The sequence below is a fragment of the Haplochromis burtoni genome, unplaced genomic scaffold, assembly GCF_018398535.1.
Source record: "Haplochromis burtoni strain Fernald_Lab_line unplaced genomic scaffold, NCSU_Asbu1 Contig_32, whole genome shotgun sequence".
NCBI lineage: Eukaryota > Metazoa > Chordata > Actinopteri > Cichliformes > Cichlidae > Haplochromis > Haplochromis burtoni.
In genome coordinates, this window is record NW_024582393.1 from 1,214,836 (window position 1) to 1,233,615 (window position 18,780).

At 40.6% G+C, this 18,780-nt stretch overlaps 1 protein-coding gene across 5 annotated transcripts in view; it reads left to right on the plus strand.

Annotated features, from left to right (window-relative positions):
* The first annotated feature begins 218 nt into the window (after nt 1-218).
* The window catches only part of dlgap4b (discs, large (Drosophila) homolog-associated protein 4b), a 30,194-nt gene continuing 11,632 nt past the window's right edge, over nt 219-18,780 (plus strand). The window contains exons 1-6 of one of the 5 annotated variants that reach the window (XM_014332487.2): nt 219-6,908; nt 7,086-7,300; nt 8,520-8,621; nt 9,348-9,492; nt 10,633-10,888; nt 11,195-11,347. In XM_014332487.2, coding sequence (XP_014187973.1) covers nt 5,676-6,908; nt 7,086-7,300; nt 8,520-8,621; nt 9,348-9,492; nt 10,633-10,888; nt 11,195-11,347 — 2,104 coding nt within the window. In that variant the 5' untranslated portion in view covers nt 219-5,675. The remainder of the gene's footprint in view (nt 6,909-7,085; nt 7,301-8,519; nt 8,622-9,347; nt 9,493-10,632; nt 10,889-11,194; nt 11,348-18,780) is intronic. The other 4 variants (XM_014332485.2, XM_005918567.3, XM_014332486.2 and 1 more) reach the window with 4 other exon arrangements.

Here is an 18,780-nt window from a genome sequence, read left to right on the forward strand (position 1 = left end):
ACATTGACTGATTTTCACACCTTCTCCTTCCTTTTAGATTGCTTTCATTTTCACTGCTGTCAAATCCCACACCTTTCTCCCTACAGATTTTCCCTCACTTCCTTCTGTCCCTTCCTCCTCACCAGCAGTCTGTAAGCATTCATCTGTCTTGTTACATGTCTCACACACACACACACACACACACACACACACACACACACACACACACACACACACACACACACACACACAAAGCTGCCCCCTGTCTTTCAGGGCAGTGCTGTAAGCCTATGGAGCAGATGGGCTCAGGGCTGACTGACTGAGCTGTGCTCTGACAAACTGCCTCTCTGGATATTGTTGCTCAGATGAGGGGATGATTTCCTTTCCACAGTGGCTCATCGAAAATTGTCCACCCACAGACTTGCCAATCTAGAAACTGGCAACTAGTCTAAAAATTTGAATACTTGTGCTACAGCTAAAACTTTTTTAATACAGAGTTTAGCAACGGTCTTAATATTTCCTCGATTCTTGGGTTTGCTAATTAATACACTGGGAATAGGAATTCTCGCTATGTATTAAATCAGGGCCCACATTTAAATTTGGAACTAGTTTTGTGCCAAGAACTATGCAAATTGAGTAATATTAATTATAATAGGAATTACTGAAATTTGTATTTAGGGTTTTTTCACTGTCAGTCAGTTTCATGTCAATGTCAGTGCACAGGCTTGTGCTTTTATATATTTTTATATTTGTATATGAAAAATACATTAATGTCCTAGACATTATACATTTACTTGCATTTTTCTGTTTTATAGTGCTATTTTACTCTTACCCACACATTCCACGTGTAATCCGTATTATATTTCTGAGTTTACTAGTTTATGTCTTATTTTCTACATACTGAGAAAGTATAATTGTCTTAAAGATAAAATCTTGAGCTCAAGCATAAAAACTATTGTCATTGTTTCAGATGTCTGAGTTGTTGTTTTCATCTTCATTTAAATCATCATTTGAAGTCTAAACAATTTGAATTTAAAACCCACGATTCCATGAATGAAAAGCACAAAATATAACTCGACCGGCATATTGGCCAATTTTTAGCTATTTGCCAATGAATCTGTATCAGGATCATTAAGAGATAACGAATAAAAATTAAGAAAGTAAAGGAGAGACAGGAGAAGCACACTCTGACCCCATTATGAGTGTTGATGTTGTTTAGTTTGTCCTCCAAGTAGTGAAGCAGAGGCAGTGAAGGTGCATGACTTTAAATGGCAGGGGTCAACCACAGTGCACAAGAGAGGTGAAGAAGACAGCCAGGGTACAGGGGTTAAAAATCAGTGTGAGTGGTTATTTGTTGACAGAAGGATGGCAATGGCAGTGACGACTTTATTTATATATCAGATTTTGTTATACTTAAACTACTTGTACTTAAACCCACCTCTTAATACAGAAGATAAAAACATAAACACATAAGTAGGTTTACAGTGTATTAAGGATAGCAGCAAGAGTGAAAGGGACGGTTTAGTGAGACCTGCTGTGATGTTTGGTACAGAGACACTGCTGCTGACAAAAAGACTGGTGGCCAAGCTGGAGGTGGAAGAGCTGAAGATATTAAGATTTTCATTGGGAGTGACCAAGATGGACAAGATTAGAAATGAGTGTATCAGAGGGACAGTTCAGTTGGAGCAATTTGGAGACAGACAGGCAAAGTTGAGATAGTTCCAACCTGGGAAAAGGACGGATAGTGGATATATCAAAGAAAGCATGTTGAAGATGGAACAGGAGGACATGCAGAGGGTTGGTGTCAGAGAGGATGCTAGGAATAGGGCAGGTTGGAGGCAGATGATCCGCTGTGGCGACACCTAATGAAGAAGCAGAAAAAGAAGTTAACACTTCCTGAATCAGAAGAATCCAAGCTGAAGTACAGTAGGTTCCTGAAATTATCCAACCAGTCCTTCATCTGTCTATCCATCCATTCTCTTACACTTATCCGATTCAGGGTTATTGGGGGGCTGGAGCCTATCCTAGCTACCACAGGGTGAGAGCTGGGGTACACCCTAAGCAGGTCTGCCATAGTGTTTAATTGTGAATTTATCTTTATTTGAAATCCACACACATTGTCCGGAATCACACTGACACATTAAAAATCTGCAACAGATAAATTATTCTGTTAGCTCTGACTTGAACAAGTGAATTGTCAGGATAAATACTTCCACATGCTGTATAAAAACATCAAAAAATAATGGAACTCGGCAGAAACACCAGTACAGCTTGTGTTGAGTGTGTCGCCCTCTTCTGGTTGACACCGTGAATTGCCTGTAGCCCTGACATTGTGATGGCTGAGAAACTGAGTAAGGTCATGAATTGGACACAATGCCAAACACTCCTTCTCCCATTGGAAGAGCAGATGGCAGCTCCCCAGTGCACAAGGCAGGGAGATGCCACCACCAGACGCTCAAGGGTGTAGAAGCACACACGAGCACAAGCGCATTAACATTCTTGGTATTCATGCATTTGTGTGCGCACCAGTAGTATACACTCGGAGCACACAAATGCATGAATACCAAGAACGCACACACGCGGACTCGTGTCTAGGACCCAGCTAACAGAGGCTTGACCTAAATTCCTTAATTTCCCATGTCTGAGGGTTGAATTGTCTCTTCGCCTTTCTGTCACACAGTGAAGTAAAGTTGTGGCAGGTTTGCATCATAAGCACTCACATCACTGGTTATATGTCACGTATATACATTATCTGCCAAGCTTTATTTTGTTTAATGACAGTCATAGTAACATGCAGTGTCTACCAGTCCCATTGAGTCATGATGGTGAACTCAAGGCACCACGTTACCCAATGTTTCCATGTAAATCTAACTATAATATCTACTTTTCCACTGTAGCACAGAATGAACTATAGCTTGAACTTGAATGATTAATGTCATTATAAAGTATAAGCCTCTGTGACATGCACTGGTAAGCATCTCTATTTAAACCAAGCCTTCTAATAATAAACACTTCATTAGCACTTTTGTTAAATACGGATGCACTGCAATGATCGTCTGCTCAAAACATACAGGAAATGTCAATTAGCAGACAAATTTGCTGTGTGTATTTCACCACATATCCTCGATTAGAGTGCTTGAGATCCTGGGCATTTAGGCACACAGATTTGTCACGTTGCCTCCAATACATAATAATAATGCGGCTATCAGTGTCAGTTTGAGCCATATTGGTTGACACACTGAGGAGGGTATGCTAAGCTTAGCTGAGTGGCATGTCACGGCAGGATATGAGTTAGCTAATGTGGTGTAAAAGGATTTAGAGGATTTGACCCTATCAGCGGAGATGGCACTCAGAAAGGCTCTGTTAATGACACTAAATGAGTCTGTGCCTGGAGCATGCTAATAATGGTGGAAATAAAGCCAGTTCATAATTTATATGGAGATTTTTTTTGTTGCAATTTCTTTTTGGCAAATGGTTAATTGCAAAAAGTGTGTCAACGTGGTGCATACTTTTAAAGGTGAAGTAACACCAAATGTTTCGGTGCCTTCTCTGAAACAATGAATTGTAATCAACTCAAATTGCCCTTCAAATGAGGTGTAATTTTTAGGTGAGCTGCTTTGTCATCACTTATTGCCTGTCTCACACTGCACTGTGCCATTATCTGATTTTGATGCATGTTTGTAGCTCTCCTAAGGTGATAATAGAGATTTATAGCAAATATCTCCTCGCCATTTCTCCAAAGAAACTGTCTGATTGATAGAAACAGAGAAGAAGAAATGTCTGTTTCTGGTCTGGTGGTTGATTTCCAATTTGACTTTCAAATTTTATGAATAGGGAAGTGGTATAAAAAGCCATTAACTGCTAGGCTGACAATTCACATTAGCTTTCTCAATATGGAAACTGTGAATGATGAAAATTAAAGAGCAATGTTATTTTGACGATTGTTTTTTATGGAATGTGAGTACCTGACTAAAATTCAAATGAGGGAGTGATGGTTTTTATCTGGCCCGAACCCAAAACCTCCGTAGCAAACAGCAGTCTGCGTTTGTGCAGAGCGACTGTAAGTTAATACATTTTCAGGGAACTGTTGTTGTCCTGCAGAGCTGACTTTGTCTGAACGTAATTAAGATTAAATGTACTGTGCTGAATATAAGATTAAGTTTTAACAGTATTATTAGTTTTCCTTGCATCTGCTTCGGAGGTAGTCTCTAACATTAAGACATCCATATTTTATCCCAGTTTACCTCCAGTTTACAGCGTGATATCATAATATACTAACAGTATTTATTGAAAATGGCAATTAATTCAGTAGAAATGTACGTGTTTATTAGCTGTCTGCCAAAATGTACAAAGAATTATTCCAGTTATTAATTCACTCGACTGCACCAGCAGAGATAAGGAAGCAGCATGCTTTAAAAAGCTGAAATGTAATGTACTTACAGATGTATTTACAGATGCTCGGTGGGCTTGTTTACTATTCTTTTGGCTTAAAAAGTTAGCAGAAATTGAGTAATAATAATTACACTATTCAGCTATTAATAACTACATATCCACACAGGATAACAAGCCTAATACCTGTCACTATCACCTTTGCATGATATCCCTCCATTATAATCGTTCATGGTCCATGACGAGAAGCGCCATTCTTGCTGCCCTGCCGGGCAGGGCATTGGCACAGCTTGACTAGGAGGACAAGAAGTTGTAGCTGCCAACTCCTGCCGCCCACCGCCCACTGGTCAAATCCTCTTTTACTGGTTTCACTATGACACTCTGCCCGCCATCCTTGGCTCACCATGCAAAGCTAGGACAGGAGCTTCATCACTCATGCCAGGGATACCCACTGGAGGTGGGAAGTGGAGAGAGAAGTGACAGTGGAGGAGGAGAGGGAAAGAGAAACAGATGGAATAAGAGAGAATGATACAAGCTGAAAGAAAGGGCTTTTACAGAGATTTGGCCATTGTGTATCACAACTTACCTGGAGGAGATACAGTGAGTCAGCCAGAGACAGCAGGTAGTGTTGTTAACTATAATTTTTTAAACTGCCTTAAGTGTGTAATATTATGTTTTGGATTTTTTTTATTATTATTATTAAAGGAAAGGCCACAAAATCAAATCTTCTCATGTGTGCATTTGTTTGTGGGTGCTCATGAAAGGAAATGTTTGTGCAATGATGATTGACCTTTTTTTTCTGAATGTGATTAGGCAGAAAAAGGAGATATTTGTTCGCTGGCAGCTGCAAAGACCCACATAAATGCAGAGGCGTCTCGAGGAACTCAGCGCTGTCAGCAGTTTTTCTCCTACTGATAATCTATGCCCTGACCCACAAGCTACTGCGCGCCTTTGTTTAACATGTTGTTTTTCTATCCATTTCTAGCATTTTAACACAGATGTTCACTGTGGGAGACAGTGGGAAGCTGGCTCATTCACTGTACAGACAAAAAAATGCCTTCCAGCTACTCTGTTTTAGTCTGGTTTAGCACAGAAGTGGGCGTATTTGTGTGGCCAAGCTGATATGGATGGCTGAGTTTGAGTGTTTGTGTTATGTGTTTTGTATAGTGCTGTATTAATCAGCTCTTAAACCTTTTTCCTTCTGTCTTTTTTGTTGGGTTGTTTGTCTCTCTTTTTTAGGAAATATCTTCAAAAGAATTTCTCTTCTGGCCTGGAGGTCTTCTAGAGGGTTGGACCTCCTCGCCATCATGAAAGGCTTAGGGACCAACCGCAGCAGACACCTGTCTGATTCCTGCGACACTTCTGCAGACCATTCAGAGGCCCTCTTTTCTCATAAGACCACCACACTTCCTCGCAGCCCTTACTTGCTGAGTCCCACAATGGACCACTATGGTACCATGGACCCCCACCTTTACTCTTCAGCCAACCCAAGCTCCCTTCCACCAGAATGCATGCTGCCCCTCAACAACCAGCTGTCCAACAGCAGCACCTTTCCTGGGATTCACTACAACTCCTATGACCAGTCTGATTTTTCTCCTCCTGGGGATAGTATCGGAGGAATAAGCACAGGGACCTTGGGGACCTCCATGTCCATGGGCATGGGCATGGGCATGGGGACGGGAATGGGCATGGGCATGGCAGGGCTGAGCACACGAACACCTATGATTACAAGTGGCTCAGCAACAATATCACATCATATGACCAAGAACCAGACCCCACCAAGTCTGCTTGAGTTTGATAAACAGTTACCTGGCGGCCGTGATGGATTCAGCACATTGCAGTTTCACCGAACATCTGCTGCTGCTGCTGCCAAGCAGCGTACGGACAGTCCTGGTCGTATTCGTTACATGCTGCACTCAGTGCAGAAGCTCTTTGCAAAGTCGCAGTCCCTGGAGAGCCACAACATGAAAGGAAATGTTAACGGACGGTCGACCGGCAGTGGAGGAGGTTCATCTAGTACGGAGGATGGAGGGAAGCACAATCGCAGAGCCAAAAGTAAAGATCGGGGTACAAAATCAGAAGCAACTGCCAAGCGACGGCCACGCTCCAACATGTCGGGCTACTGGAGCTCAGACGATCTGGACAGCAGCGATTTGAGCAGCTACCACAACACCATGGCCATGATGACTCTCGGGCGTCCGTCTGGCCCCGACAGCCACGGGGGGCAGAACAGATACATCCACAGTGGCTACAACACTATCAGCTCATCTAAAAGCAGCAGTGACTTAAAGTATCAGGCACTTCCTGGGCCAGGGGGTGGAGGAGGTGGTGGATTAAGTGGACTAGGTGGATTAAGTGGACCAGGAGGTTTGATGATGAATGATAGTGACTATATGAAAGGAGGGTCATGGTCCACATTAACCATGGGTCAACCAAGACAGGTTATTCAGAAGGGCTCAGCTACACTGGACAGGTCCATGCTCAAATCCAAGTCCTGTCAACAAGAACTAACCTGCAACTACCTACAGGTTGGAAGAAGGGTGAGTAGCCCACAAAGTAGAGTGGATAAAAAATTATATTCTGTCTATTTGTTGAGTGTTTACTGTATGTTTATATAAGCTATTACCATCAAGGGAAACACTTCAGTGCTTAGATAACAACATAGATCGTTAAAAACTGACTGAAGACTCATTTTGTTCACTTAATGGTGGCTATAGGGTGACTGGAGCAGCTCATTAGGTCGCAGCGGGGGTGCCAATGAAATCCCATGCCGGCGGATGCGGAGTGGTAGCTATGTGAAGGCAATGGGAGACATGGAAGACAGCGATGACTCCGAGGGAAGTCCCAAACCCTCACCAAAAACTGCTGCTCGGCGTCAGAGCTACCTCAGGGCTACCCAGCAGTCTCTGAGTGACCAGTTTCCCCCACGCAAGTAAGGGCACAAACTGAATTATTAGTTTATTACACATTAGCATAAACAATAAGGGAGAAACCCTTTGCATACAAACAAGGATCAAAGAAGAAGAAAGCGTATGGTTACCATTCATGAGAACAACTAGAAACCATGTCTGTTTCTACAGTCATGATAAGCTGGGAAAAATACAACATGTTGTTTTTAATGCATGACTATAGTCAGAAGAAAAGTTACTGATTGGCCCTTTAAAATGTATGTAGCCCAAAACACTTATTAGAACACACTGTTATAAATACTGATTGGCAAAAGCTCTTAACAATCAAACAACAGTAAAAAAAAAAATCTATGGATACATACTGAAGCCCAGCCTCAGAACAGACACACACACAAGTGCACACGTGTACACACAGTCCACGCTGCGCTTACTCACGCATAGAAGTGGTGTCAGACTCCCTGCTGCTGTCCACATGTCACTCTTACTATCATACCTCAGCTGTGATTTACCTACATACTATTGGCCATAGAAAGCGTCACTAAGATAATACGCTATACAATAGTGCGGTTTACACAATACGACACTGAGTTTTGCTTGCGTTCAGCCAGTAAATCAGCATAAATCAGCCCAATTGCTTTGACTAAGTGGGACTGTGGCTCACTTGCCTCTGAGTGACATGGTTTCTGGAGCAAAGCATTGCACAATGTGTGATGCAAGCACAGTGGGACATTGCTAATTGACTGTGCCTTTTCATGCAAGGCCAGAAAATATAGTCATATTGTTTCATTTTTATCCACAGCGATGTTACACTAATTTAAGCCACAGCTGTCATGCTTTCTAATGTATAATCAACTTTTCAAATATTGACTTGTTAGAGAAATGTATGAAATTTTAATACCCCGCGATAACATCTTTTCCCCCAGATTATCATGCTTTGACAAACTTTAGTGTATTTTGGGCTTGTTTTTGTCAGTGTCTATTACATTCATATACATACATGACACAAACCTTGATGCGATAATGTGTTGTATAGTTTCCTTTTGAGGTATCTTATGATTCTGGTTGGATCAGAGGCAGGTTGGGGGGTTGATAATCATGGGCACAGCTTACCTACCAAACACACCGAGCAATTTAAAAATCTAGAATTACGCTTGAATGACTTACCCTAATACCCCCCTGCTAATTCCTGATCGTCCAACCCTACTTTCTTCCGTTCTGCGCCTACCTGATTGGCGTGAGCAGCAGAACCCTGGAATACACCTTTTTGCAAGGGGAGCTAGATGCCCTGTGGTCTCCACTCCACAGTGTGTCCTCTCTGCACCAGCTGGGCAGGTCAATGAGCAGGTTAGTGATAGGTCTGCAAGCCACTTCTCAGGGGCGCGGTGCAGAACACTTCAGATCGGATTGGTCTATGATCAGTGACTTTGCACTGCCCCCCTCAGATGTCTGAAAGTGGAAACTCCAAATGCAAAAATTCATGTCCTGCTGCCAACAACTGCTAACCTCCCGTAAGCTTGTAAATACCATCTGTCCAGTGCTTTTAGGTGGAAAGTAGCTTCAACACTATTCAAATTAGGGAATGAGGGGGACATCTGTGTCCATACACTTTGCCATGGCATTTTACTGCCATGTCACTATCACTGTGTGCCAACAAAGAACATGTATAACATACTATTTTTAGCTTAATAAAAACCTAAACATGTTTTGTCTTGGCACCATGATGGCATAGAACGCTGTGCACTGTACATGCCTTGCCTGACATCATTGGCTTTGCATGCTGGGATGCTAAAATGACTAATGCTAAAATTAGATGAAACAGAGATGAGATTTGGAGCATCAAAGTGGGAATTAAAGGGATGACTTCAATAATAAACTTGTCCTCCTTTTATCTCTCTTTCAATTTCTGGTTTTGCTGGTCACTCATTTTCTCCCTTGATCAACGTTTTCCCTTCTGCCTCTCTGTCATCGTGCATTAGCAACAGCATATCCTGTTTACAATCATTTTCCATCAGTTTTTCTACTTAGACTTCATATCCCTAAAGGGTATCTTTTGGTTACTTCCCTTCCCAGCTGTCTTCCAGCTCTCAGAGAGTTCTCCAATAATCGCAGCCTAGACAACCTAGACTGTATTGGGAGTATAGGCTCATCTTTGCCACCATGGGACGACGATGACTTCAGCCAGGCTTGCAGTACCTTGGGCAGGCGCATGGGACAGGTCAGTGTTTTCCTGGAAGACTGACAGGGAAAATGTGGCGTCTCTTATCTTTCAGAGGTTAAAAAAATGTTTTCCATTTCTGCCTGTGTCTCATTTGCTTCCATTATCTTCCTAATGAGTTCCGAGTGCATTTGTTCTCGATCATAATTTACATCATTTGGCTCCTGGCAAACTTTCTACTCTCACATCACCAGTCAAAGACCCTTTTGTCTGCCTCGAGCTACACTCGTTTACTTAGTATAATTTACATTTTCACAGATACAGCCCGAACGGCTGTAATAAAACGAGCTCCCAGCGAACAGAGATTCCCTATTTTCTGACTGCATCTCACTGATAGTTTAAATTTCCAGTTCGTCCACTTACATAAGAACTATTAGCCTCCCAATGTCAAGGTCGGTGAGATGATGAACAACTGTGCAGCGTGGCTCTGATCTTCCTCAGTGAAATGAGGCAGTGCAGGCTATTAGTACAGGATTTACAGCCAATCTCCGACAGCTCACTCACTGCATTACAACACATTCGCCCAGTATATCAATTTAGGGTTTGAACTTACATGCACAGTAGCGAGCCATGCAAATTCATTATGCATTATATTTTTAACTTAGTGATGGACTTTTTCCAGAGCAGAAAAATTCAAATTACCTGAAACATTTACATGATTGTGCCAATGTGTGCTGGCACTCACCTTTAGAAAAGTCAGAGCAAAAGATGAATTTATATGAGCATTGAGTCACTACATGAAAAAAGTCACATCTGTTGCCTTATTGTTTGTTTGTTTTTGTTTGTTTCTTTGTTTTTAGCATTATTGTTGTACAGTTTTATATGAGGAAAAAAATGTAAATAACGGTGCAGATCACTAGAAGAAAAAATGACTTTAATGCATACAAATGTAGCCTATAAAGTAAATCAGTCTAATATATCATTATTGGACATCATAAAAATGCATTTATAGCAAATTCGACATACCCTTAACCATACACACATTTGCACAAGTGCACACATTTGGTGGTTTTACTGCACATCCAGAGGCTACTCCTAGCAGCTATTCTCAAGGCAGCCGCCTTGAGTGCGAGGAGCAGCTTCAGTGAACAAAATAACTACTGCTACATCTTGTTTTGGTTTTTTTTCCCTTCACTCTAGCTACGAGACCTAGAAAGGAGCCATCATTATGAAGACCGCAGCTCAGATTCTACATTTAGAGATTCCCGTTCCCATTCTCAGGACAACTCAGAGCCTCCAGACCTACCCATGCCAACGTGCTTCCGATCCCGCAGCCACAGCTACCTGAGAGCCATCCAGGCTGGCTGTTCCCAAGACGACGAAGTTGCATCCATTGACTCGGGCTGCTCTCCACCTCCCATTGACACCACGGTTCGCACCTACAGCACCAGCACTGGTAAGTCCCAGACTGAAAAACTGATGGTAAATTGCAGATTTTTTATAAAACGATATAGGAAGAGTCATTGCCACAAATCACAGTAATGTGTTCCCAAACTGATAAAACCATTTTCTTTCACTCCTTTTCAAGTGTGACACAATCACATGAGCCCAAATTCTTTGCTTTGCTTTGTGTTTTCCATGGTAGTAGTTTGAATGTTCATTATAACCTTGGTCTTTGGCGGGCAACTGATCCTCCAGCATGCACGCAGCGTTACATGCAGCTCAAATGCAGCTCAAATGCAGCCTTTTTTGCCCATGCTAGACGAACTTTCTGGACAATGGAAGACATGGAAAGAACAGTTTGGCTCTTACCTGAGAGCCACAGGCTTGGACAAAGAACCAAAGGAGAAACAACTTGCAATTTTTCTTCAGCGTTTTGGGACAGACAGACCACACATCCTACCCCCACGCACAGGTAACAACGTGAAACCAACCCCCTTTTCCCCCTAAAATCATTCTATCCATTTACCACTTCATGAACTACAAAGAAAAATAAATAAAATGTTTATCAGTACAAATATAAAGTTGTCAAACTGCTGGACAGAGACTAGATTAAAATCATACTCTAAGTATACATTACTGTGTAACTTGTGATTACAGGACATGGTAGCACAAGAAGACAGTGAGCAGTTTGTTTGCTAACCTAACTTTTAATTTCACAGGAATGTTTTACTGGTTGTTGACATCTCAGTGGCCCCTGATGCATATTCCTAGGCTATGGGTTACTATTAAAAAACAAACAAACGAACAACAAAAAAGCATCCACTTTGTGGCGCTCTTCACACAGTGTGTAAGTCACAGACCACATGCTGCTTTCATGGTAATGAAACTTTTCAGTGCTACTTGGGGATTATTCTGTAGCTTCAGTCTACATATTTTAACCAAGGATTTGTTTTTTGTTTTTTTAATTAAACGTGTTTACTTGTGCATAAACATAACAGGAAAAATTAGCTTGTCTGTTGTTTTGTTTTTCAAAAAATATTGCATTAAAAATTACAAACATTAAAATTACATTTGAGAAATTAAATCCAATTTAATTTCTGATTATCAGAGTTTAGAGTGTAGACATCAGATAGAGTTGCCTTTTTTGTTGTATAAGAAGCAATCAGATATTTTTCTTAAAAGGGTCTTTGTTGCAGTTATACTAATACTTAATTTACTTGTGCAAAATTTAAGGCATTATGAATATGGTTGTGTAAAGTATATTTAATGTCCAAAAGTGTCTAGAATTGCATTTTAGAGCAGTGGAACAGAATTAAAACTAACACTTTCATTGGCAGCAAGCCTGTGATCTTGCAAAACTTTACAGTTAGAAAAAGAAAATTTCATTTTAGATCTAATTTTATTTCAGTTGTTGTTATCCTTACTGTATTTTTTATGTCTGAATTTTAAAAAATAAAATAAAATAAAATAATTTGAAAAAGTTGTAGGACCTTGCCGATGCTATTATTAGCATTTAAAAATGGGGGGGGGGGGAAAGGAAAAGAAAAAAGCTTTTGGTCTTCTGACGGTGGTGATAGAATGTCCGAGGTGCTCCTGAAGGCATCAAGTAGAGCTGCCACCACGCCTCCCTGGAGCTCAGAGAGACGCTCCAAACAAAAGGCAACAAAACCCGGCTTTTCGTTTCCATAGGCGTGACAGGTAGTGCGTGTCGACAGCTGTCATTGAAACAATCTAAGTCTTTACTCAAGACACTTCGTGTGTTTTTTTGACTGCGCTGTGAGAACAGGGTAAGTAAACTAACAGTTCTCAGCTTACTGTTTACACGTTATCATCAATTAAGCTCAAGTTTGGTGTCCCGGCTTGTTCGGTGACAGGATGACGTTTAGCTGTTGCCCACGGAAACGGACGTATGCTTTGTGGTGTTAGGACGATAATTGAGCATTCCCGTTGATAGTTTGTGCTGGTGTTTCTGAGCATAAGTCTAAGTGGACGGCTAAATGTATTCACTTGTCTTCATTAAAATTGGCCTGCACAGGGGGATTATTTAAGGGCTGCCCCAATATTCGCCCAAATGTTGGTTTAGAGCCCTTTTCAGGTTACATTTAAGGTTCTGCAGTGTTGTAACTGTGAAAAATCTGTCTGTGTCCTGATGATGGTTTCCATGACAAGGGAGTGGTGGTCATGGTTACAGGCAGTGTTGTGTGTTTCTTGTGATGTTAATGGATTAAACTGTACATAATCCATACTTTGCTGATAAACCCAGCATCACAGTTCACCTCATGCTGTTTCTGAACCATCAGTGTCACTTGAACCAGTTGTTGTTACTGATCCAGTGTTTATATTGGTTTCGGCTGAGCTGGAGCTGTCATCCACTATGTTCAGTCTTTCCAGTCTTTATTGAGAATGTGGTTGTGTCCTGGTTTATTAAATAAGCATTTTGGGATGAAGATTAGTGTGTTCTTTATTAAATGTGTACCCTTTAACATGATGGATTATATGCTGGATTATAGCTGGTGTGCTGGTATCTTAAGGCTTTGGTTTTTACCTTGTTGTGTGCTTAATTATTTAATTGCTATTGCAATATTCTCCCTGAGGGGGAACTTTAACTCACTCAAGCTTCTAAAACGAATTGATCAAATGTTCCAAACCCGATGTTGGGAAATGCCCTTCAAACAGTGGTAGCTTTGTGGGAACTACCAAATAGTAAAAAGCTATTTAGAGAAAGGAGATTGCTGTTTGTCCTGTAGCACATGTCCCATTTTTCTTTTCTCTCAGTTTGGGATTTATTCTTTATTCTTTAGTTAAGGTTTAATTAATTGGAATGGTTTTTAAAACTGATTTATATCCTCCTAAAACCTCAGCAATTCTTTTTTTGTCCTCTGTTAGGGATATGAGTCTAAGACCTCTACATCAAGTACCATGAATGCAATCTATACGAGTCCTACTTTACTGTCAAGATGACATCCTGGTCTTTCTATTGATCCCAATTTGTTCTCTGTCAATTAAATTTCAATCATACTGAAAACTGGTTGAAATAATTTTTTTGGATGAAACATGAAAACGGGACAATACTGACTGAGACCACCAAAGAGGTGGTCCTCAAGCTACATCAAGCTGAAAATGGGCAACCAGGTGTTTTTAAATAAACGTCAAAGCACACAAACCACCTGCAAAGGTTTATCTCTGAAGGTAGCATTAAAACCAAACATTAAAAACACCAGCTTAAATCATTCTTCAGCATATCTGTGTTCACAGCATGACTCAGATAACCTATGCTCTAAATTTACTGGCTCCTAGTTATAGATCGAGACAGATTCTTCAAGCTTACTCACTCCAGAGTAATACTTGATCTTCATGCCTCAGATAAGGACGGAAAGAATAAAGCCTTCTGAAAGGTAATGTAACAAGGCTGCCTCATTCTGCTGAGGCAATAGAAATTTCCTTCACAGGCCAGTGTCTTGTGCGGCAGAGCCCTACTTTTTACAGAAATTCTTATCCATACAGTGGGGGAAATAATTATTTGATCCAGTACTGAATTTGTAAGTTAGCTCGCTTCCAAAGAAAGGAGCAGTCTCTAATTTTTATGGTAGTTTTATTTTTAAAGGAGAGAGACAGAATATCAACCAAAAATCCAGAAAAAAAACACATCAAATAAAAGTTACAAACATGTCGTTGAATGAAACAAGTATTTGTTCGCCTACAACGCAGCCACAATTCTGGCTCCCAAAATTTCTCTATATGCTCACGTGACAAACAATTTACAGTATATTACAGATACTACTAATCTCAACTTGTTTTGTGTACAAAGCACTTCTGTCAACAGAATCAATTTCTTCCATTCCAACCTTTCCGCCAAAGTGGGAAAGACTAAAGAGGTGTCAGAGTATGTCACGGGAACGCAAGACCATCAACAATGATGAGAACGTGACAACTGCTCGTGCGATTATTCAGAACTGGAAGAAATATAAAATCGGTCACAATCATGCAAAATTTTTCCTCGTAGGGTGAAGATGATTATGAGAAAGATGGTGGATCAGCCAAAAAACACATGAGAGGAGCTTGTTAGTGATCTGAAGATAGTTAGGACCTCAGTCACCAAGAACACCATCGCTAATGCACTATACTACATAGGAATGTGGTACTATAAGTTTCTTCTGCTCAAGAAGTTTGACAGTGAACATCTAAATAATTCAGTGAAAATTTGGCAGAAAGTGCTGTGGTCAGATGAAACTAAAATCGAGCTCTTTGGCACCAACTTGACCCGTCGTGTTTGAAGGAAAAGAAATGCTGAGTGCGATCCAACGAACACCATCCCCGCAGTCAAGCAGAGAGATGGAAACATCGTTTAGAGCTATTTTTCTCTTAAGGGTACAGGATAACTTCACCGCACTGGTGGTTGAGAAAACTGCCATAACTAATAGAGACTGTTAACCTCATTGTAAGTGAGCAAACCTACAAATTGAGCAGCAGATGAAATAATTATTTCCCACACCGCTATTGTGTCTCAATTGAAGATTAATCAATTTTTTTTTTTTAACAACAACAGCAACATGTTGCTTTCAACCATAATGCTGAAATTATCTAAAAAAATCTAGATATCAAAACATTTTTTCAGCAATCTACTTTTTCTTCTCTCTCTCCTTTGTTAATTTTTTTACTCCAAAGACCAACTATATGTTTTTAATTCAGTGCATCCCTGTTGAGGGTTATTTTGTGTAACTGAAAGGCAGCAGTTTTTGGCTTCATGTCTGTTTTGTAGCTCTTTTCTGCAGTTCTGAACAAAAGCTTAGGGTTAGAAAGAGCTGGCTCCACTTTTGTTATACAATTTTAAAATAAGATGTTTCTGTTTCCACAGCTGTGTATGCCTGTGTGGCTGAAATCTTTAACCTAAGCAAGTACAGGAGACAGTCTGATGAGAGAATGTGCTACTTGCTGTTCCTCTGTTGTTAATGCGTTTCTGCACTGCACTCTTTCTGACAGCAACAGGCTTTCTACATCTGTTTTCTGTGCTATCATACAGTTGACTTTTTACACTTTGCTCATTAAGCTGTATGAACAACAGTGGATTGTGTGGGTAAACTCTAGACTTGTTAAAAACCGGTTGTGTCACTCGTGTGGTTATGGATGCCATTGCTAATCTGTATGTGGAGGAATCTGCAGTCTCGTAGGAACACTGTGGCAGCGACGGTGCTCAAAAAGACACGGGAAAAAATGTTTGACAGTTTGTCAAGTAGACACAAGGTTCGACACAAGGCCTTCCTACCACTGCCCATCTAAAATATACCGTCTTTGGAATTAATGTTATTTATTCGACAACATACTGATTGTATTTGAGTGTCCCGTTTGCTGTGCGCAGCTCTGCTGATTTATCTCCTGACTAATCTCAGAGGCAGATGTCAGTTATGACAGTTACGTGAGTAAAGCAGATTCGGCGGCATTAAGAGTTAAGAGGGTGAATTCTGGTCAGATGACGAAAGCGTGATGTGACACTTGGAGATCTGCGGGGCAGGTGTCCAAAGACAGACATGCACACTATCTATGCCCTCTAACACCTCGTCACGGTGACAGTTACCCCGCACGCTGGGATGCATTAGTAGTGCCAGCGCACCACATCACACGCTGTGCTCTGCCTAGTGTCTAACTCGCGTTAGAAAAAGGAGAGGAAACGTGGACTTTTCAGCTGTATCAGCGAGGATGTTGGTCATTCTTGGTGGATAGTGACGTGCATAGCTATGATGAATGTTAAAGTGAACGTTTCTTGAATGACATTTGTTTGACAGTGTTTGTGTGCAAAGATGCCAGACACTTTACAGTTTTTGTTTTGTCAGCTTTTAGGCTAGCTCAGAGTTGGTGCCTTCCATCTTTGAAATGTGTGTTTCAATGCATCAACTATCAATGCATCAGGTCAACAAGAACTGTTACAAGTTTTTAAGGCTGATGAGGAAACTCAAATCTGATATTTGTTAAGCTCTACAAATGGCCGATTATGCAAAAGTCAGCGAATAATTGTGCTGAATAATCATGTTCTCGATATTGACCGTTATGACTATTCAGGCTTTCGCCATATTGGCAACACCAGTGGATCCTTTATTGTCAGTTTATGTTTCCTATTAGGAAAGGGTGTGTAAAAGGGTGTGCATGTTCACACTCCTGTCTGTGAAAGGAAGAAGACACGCTCTATGTCTGGAGGTGGGCCAGTTTAGGTGTGGACTGGGTATCATTTCCGCTGTTTATTAATGCTGTCATTGTTCAGGCTTCTCTGGAATGTCATCTTGAGTGCATCGCTGTTTAGTGTCACAGCGGGGACAAAGGGCAGCAGTCACAAGCGAGACTTCTTGGCTGTTGACAGGTATTAGTCTGTCAGTAGGAAGTATTGTATTTTCGATTTTTCCAGACGTTTATCTTCACAGTCCTGAATTACTCCATACAGACTTTTTTTGTGCTATTAAATAAAGTAACAGCACTGTTTTTAGATTGGAAAAAGAACTCTCTGTATTCATACATCTTGGACTGCCAGAAGGACCTTAGATCTAGTGACAGTCCAGTACTTCAGGCTGGTAACTGACAGCAAATTGACAAAATTGACTCGCACTTTATCAGATTAAACTGACTCAATAATATGTACGAGGTCAGATGAGCTGTGAGTGTGTGTATGTGAGTGTTTGGAGGTAAAGATAAGGAGCAGATTGAACAAATGACCCTTTTGTTAGTGATTCAGAGCAGCTCACATGTTTGCTGCAGGGCTTTTTAAAAACCCTTCTTGGAATTTTGACTGCAGCTTTCAGTGAAACCTGATGAAGCATAAAAAATGTTGAATGGAGTTCACCATGTTGTTTCTTCTAATCTAAAATGTAAAATTTAGCACGTGACTATAGGAATCTGTGATCATGTCCTGCTGTTGTGCCACGTTTTACACTTTGATTAAGTGGTAGTGAAGCTAAGCCTGACTATAATGTTAAATAGGCCAAGTTTAAATTTATATTAAGGCGTTATATATTATATCTAATGCATGAGTTTTTGTGACTTTTTGAGACTTTCACATCATCAGTGTGCTCCCCCCCCCCCCCCCCATATGAAAAAAACAAAATAAAAATCACAACGCATTTTTAATGACGTAACAAATCTGATACAATTAAAACTCATATATGCAAATATTTACTTGATTTTATTTTATTTTATCAGAACGTAAAATAAAGTAAACAGTCTCATTTTAAAAAAAAAATTGAATTTTCTGGCAATTATTTCATGGTTCAGGCTAAAAGGTAAGTTTCTTCTCTCAACTTCAAAGGCTCTTCTCAGTGCTAACTCTCTTCCATGGTTTTTTCCTCATTCCTCTGTTTTTCCTCATGTGATGTCAAATAAATCATCTATTTGAGGGATTACACAGCAACCAAAGGGTTTACAGTGCTACAGTAACATTCCCTGTTTAGATTAGACATTTTTAGTGGTACTCCATCGCACTCTGCCATTACTGTGTGTGTAGCATGAGGGGAATAGTGGTCTCTTCTACAGAGTCCTTGTGTTTAAACTAACTATAGAAGCCTGTGAGTGTGTTTACATGATCTTAATGGGAATCTGTAGCCTGACTGAACATCTATATAGCTTGTGATTGATGACTGGATTATACGCAGCTCCAGAATGGCCAAATGTTCTATTCTTAAAAAGATTTATATCACAAATTCTTCTTCTGATTTTACTAATATAGATCGGAGGGAAATGAAAGCTATAAAGAAAACTGAATGAATGGCCATGCTAGCATTGAATCATTGTGGTCTAATAGGCAGAGGGCAGACGTTGGTATGAGCTGGAAAATCTGCTTTTTATATTGCGTGATGGTCTCATGTTGTGTGGATTTCATGTAAACTAACACAAACTGTTACCAGTATAAGGAGCTTGGCTTGAGAA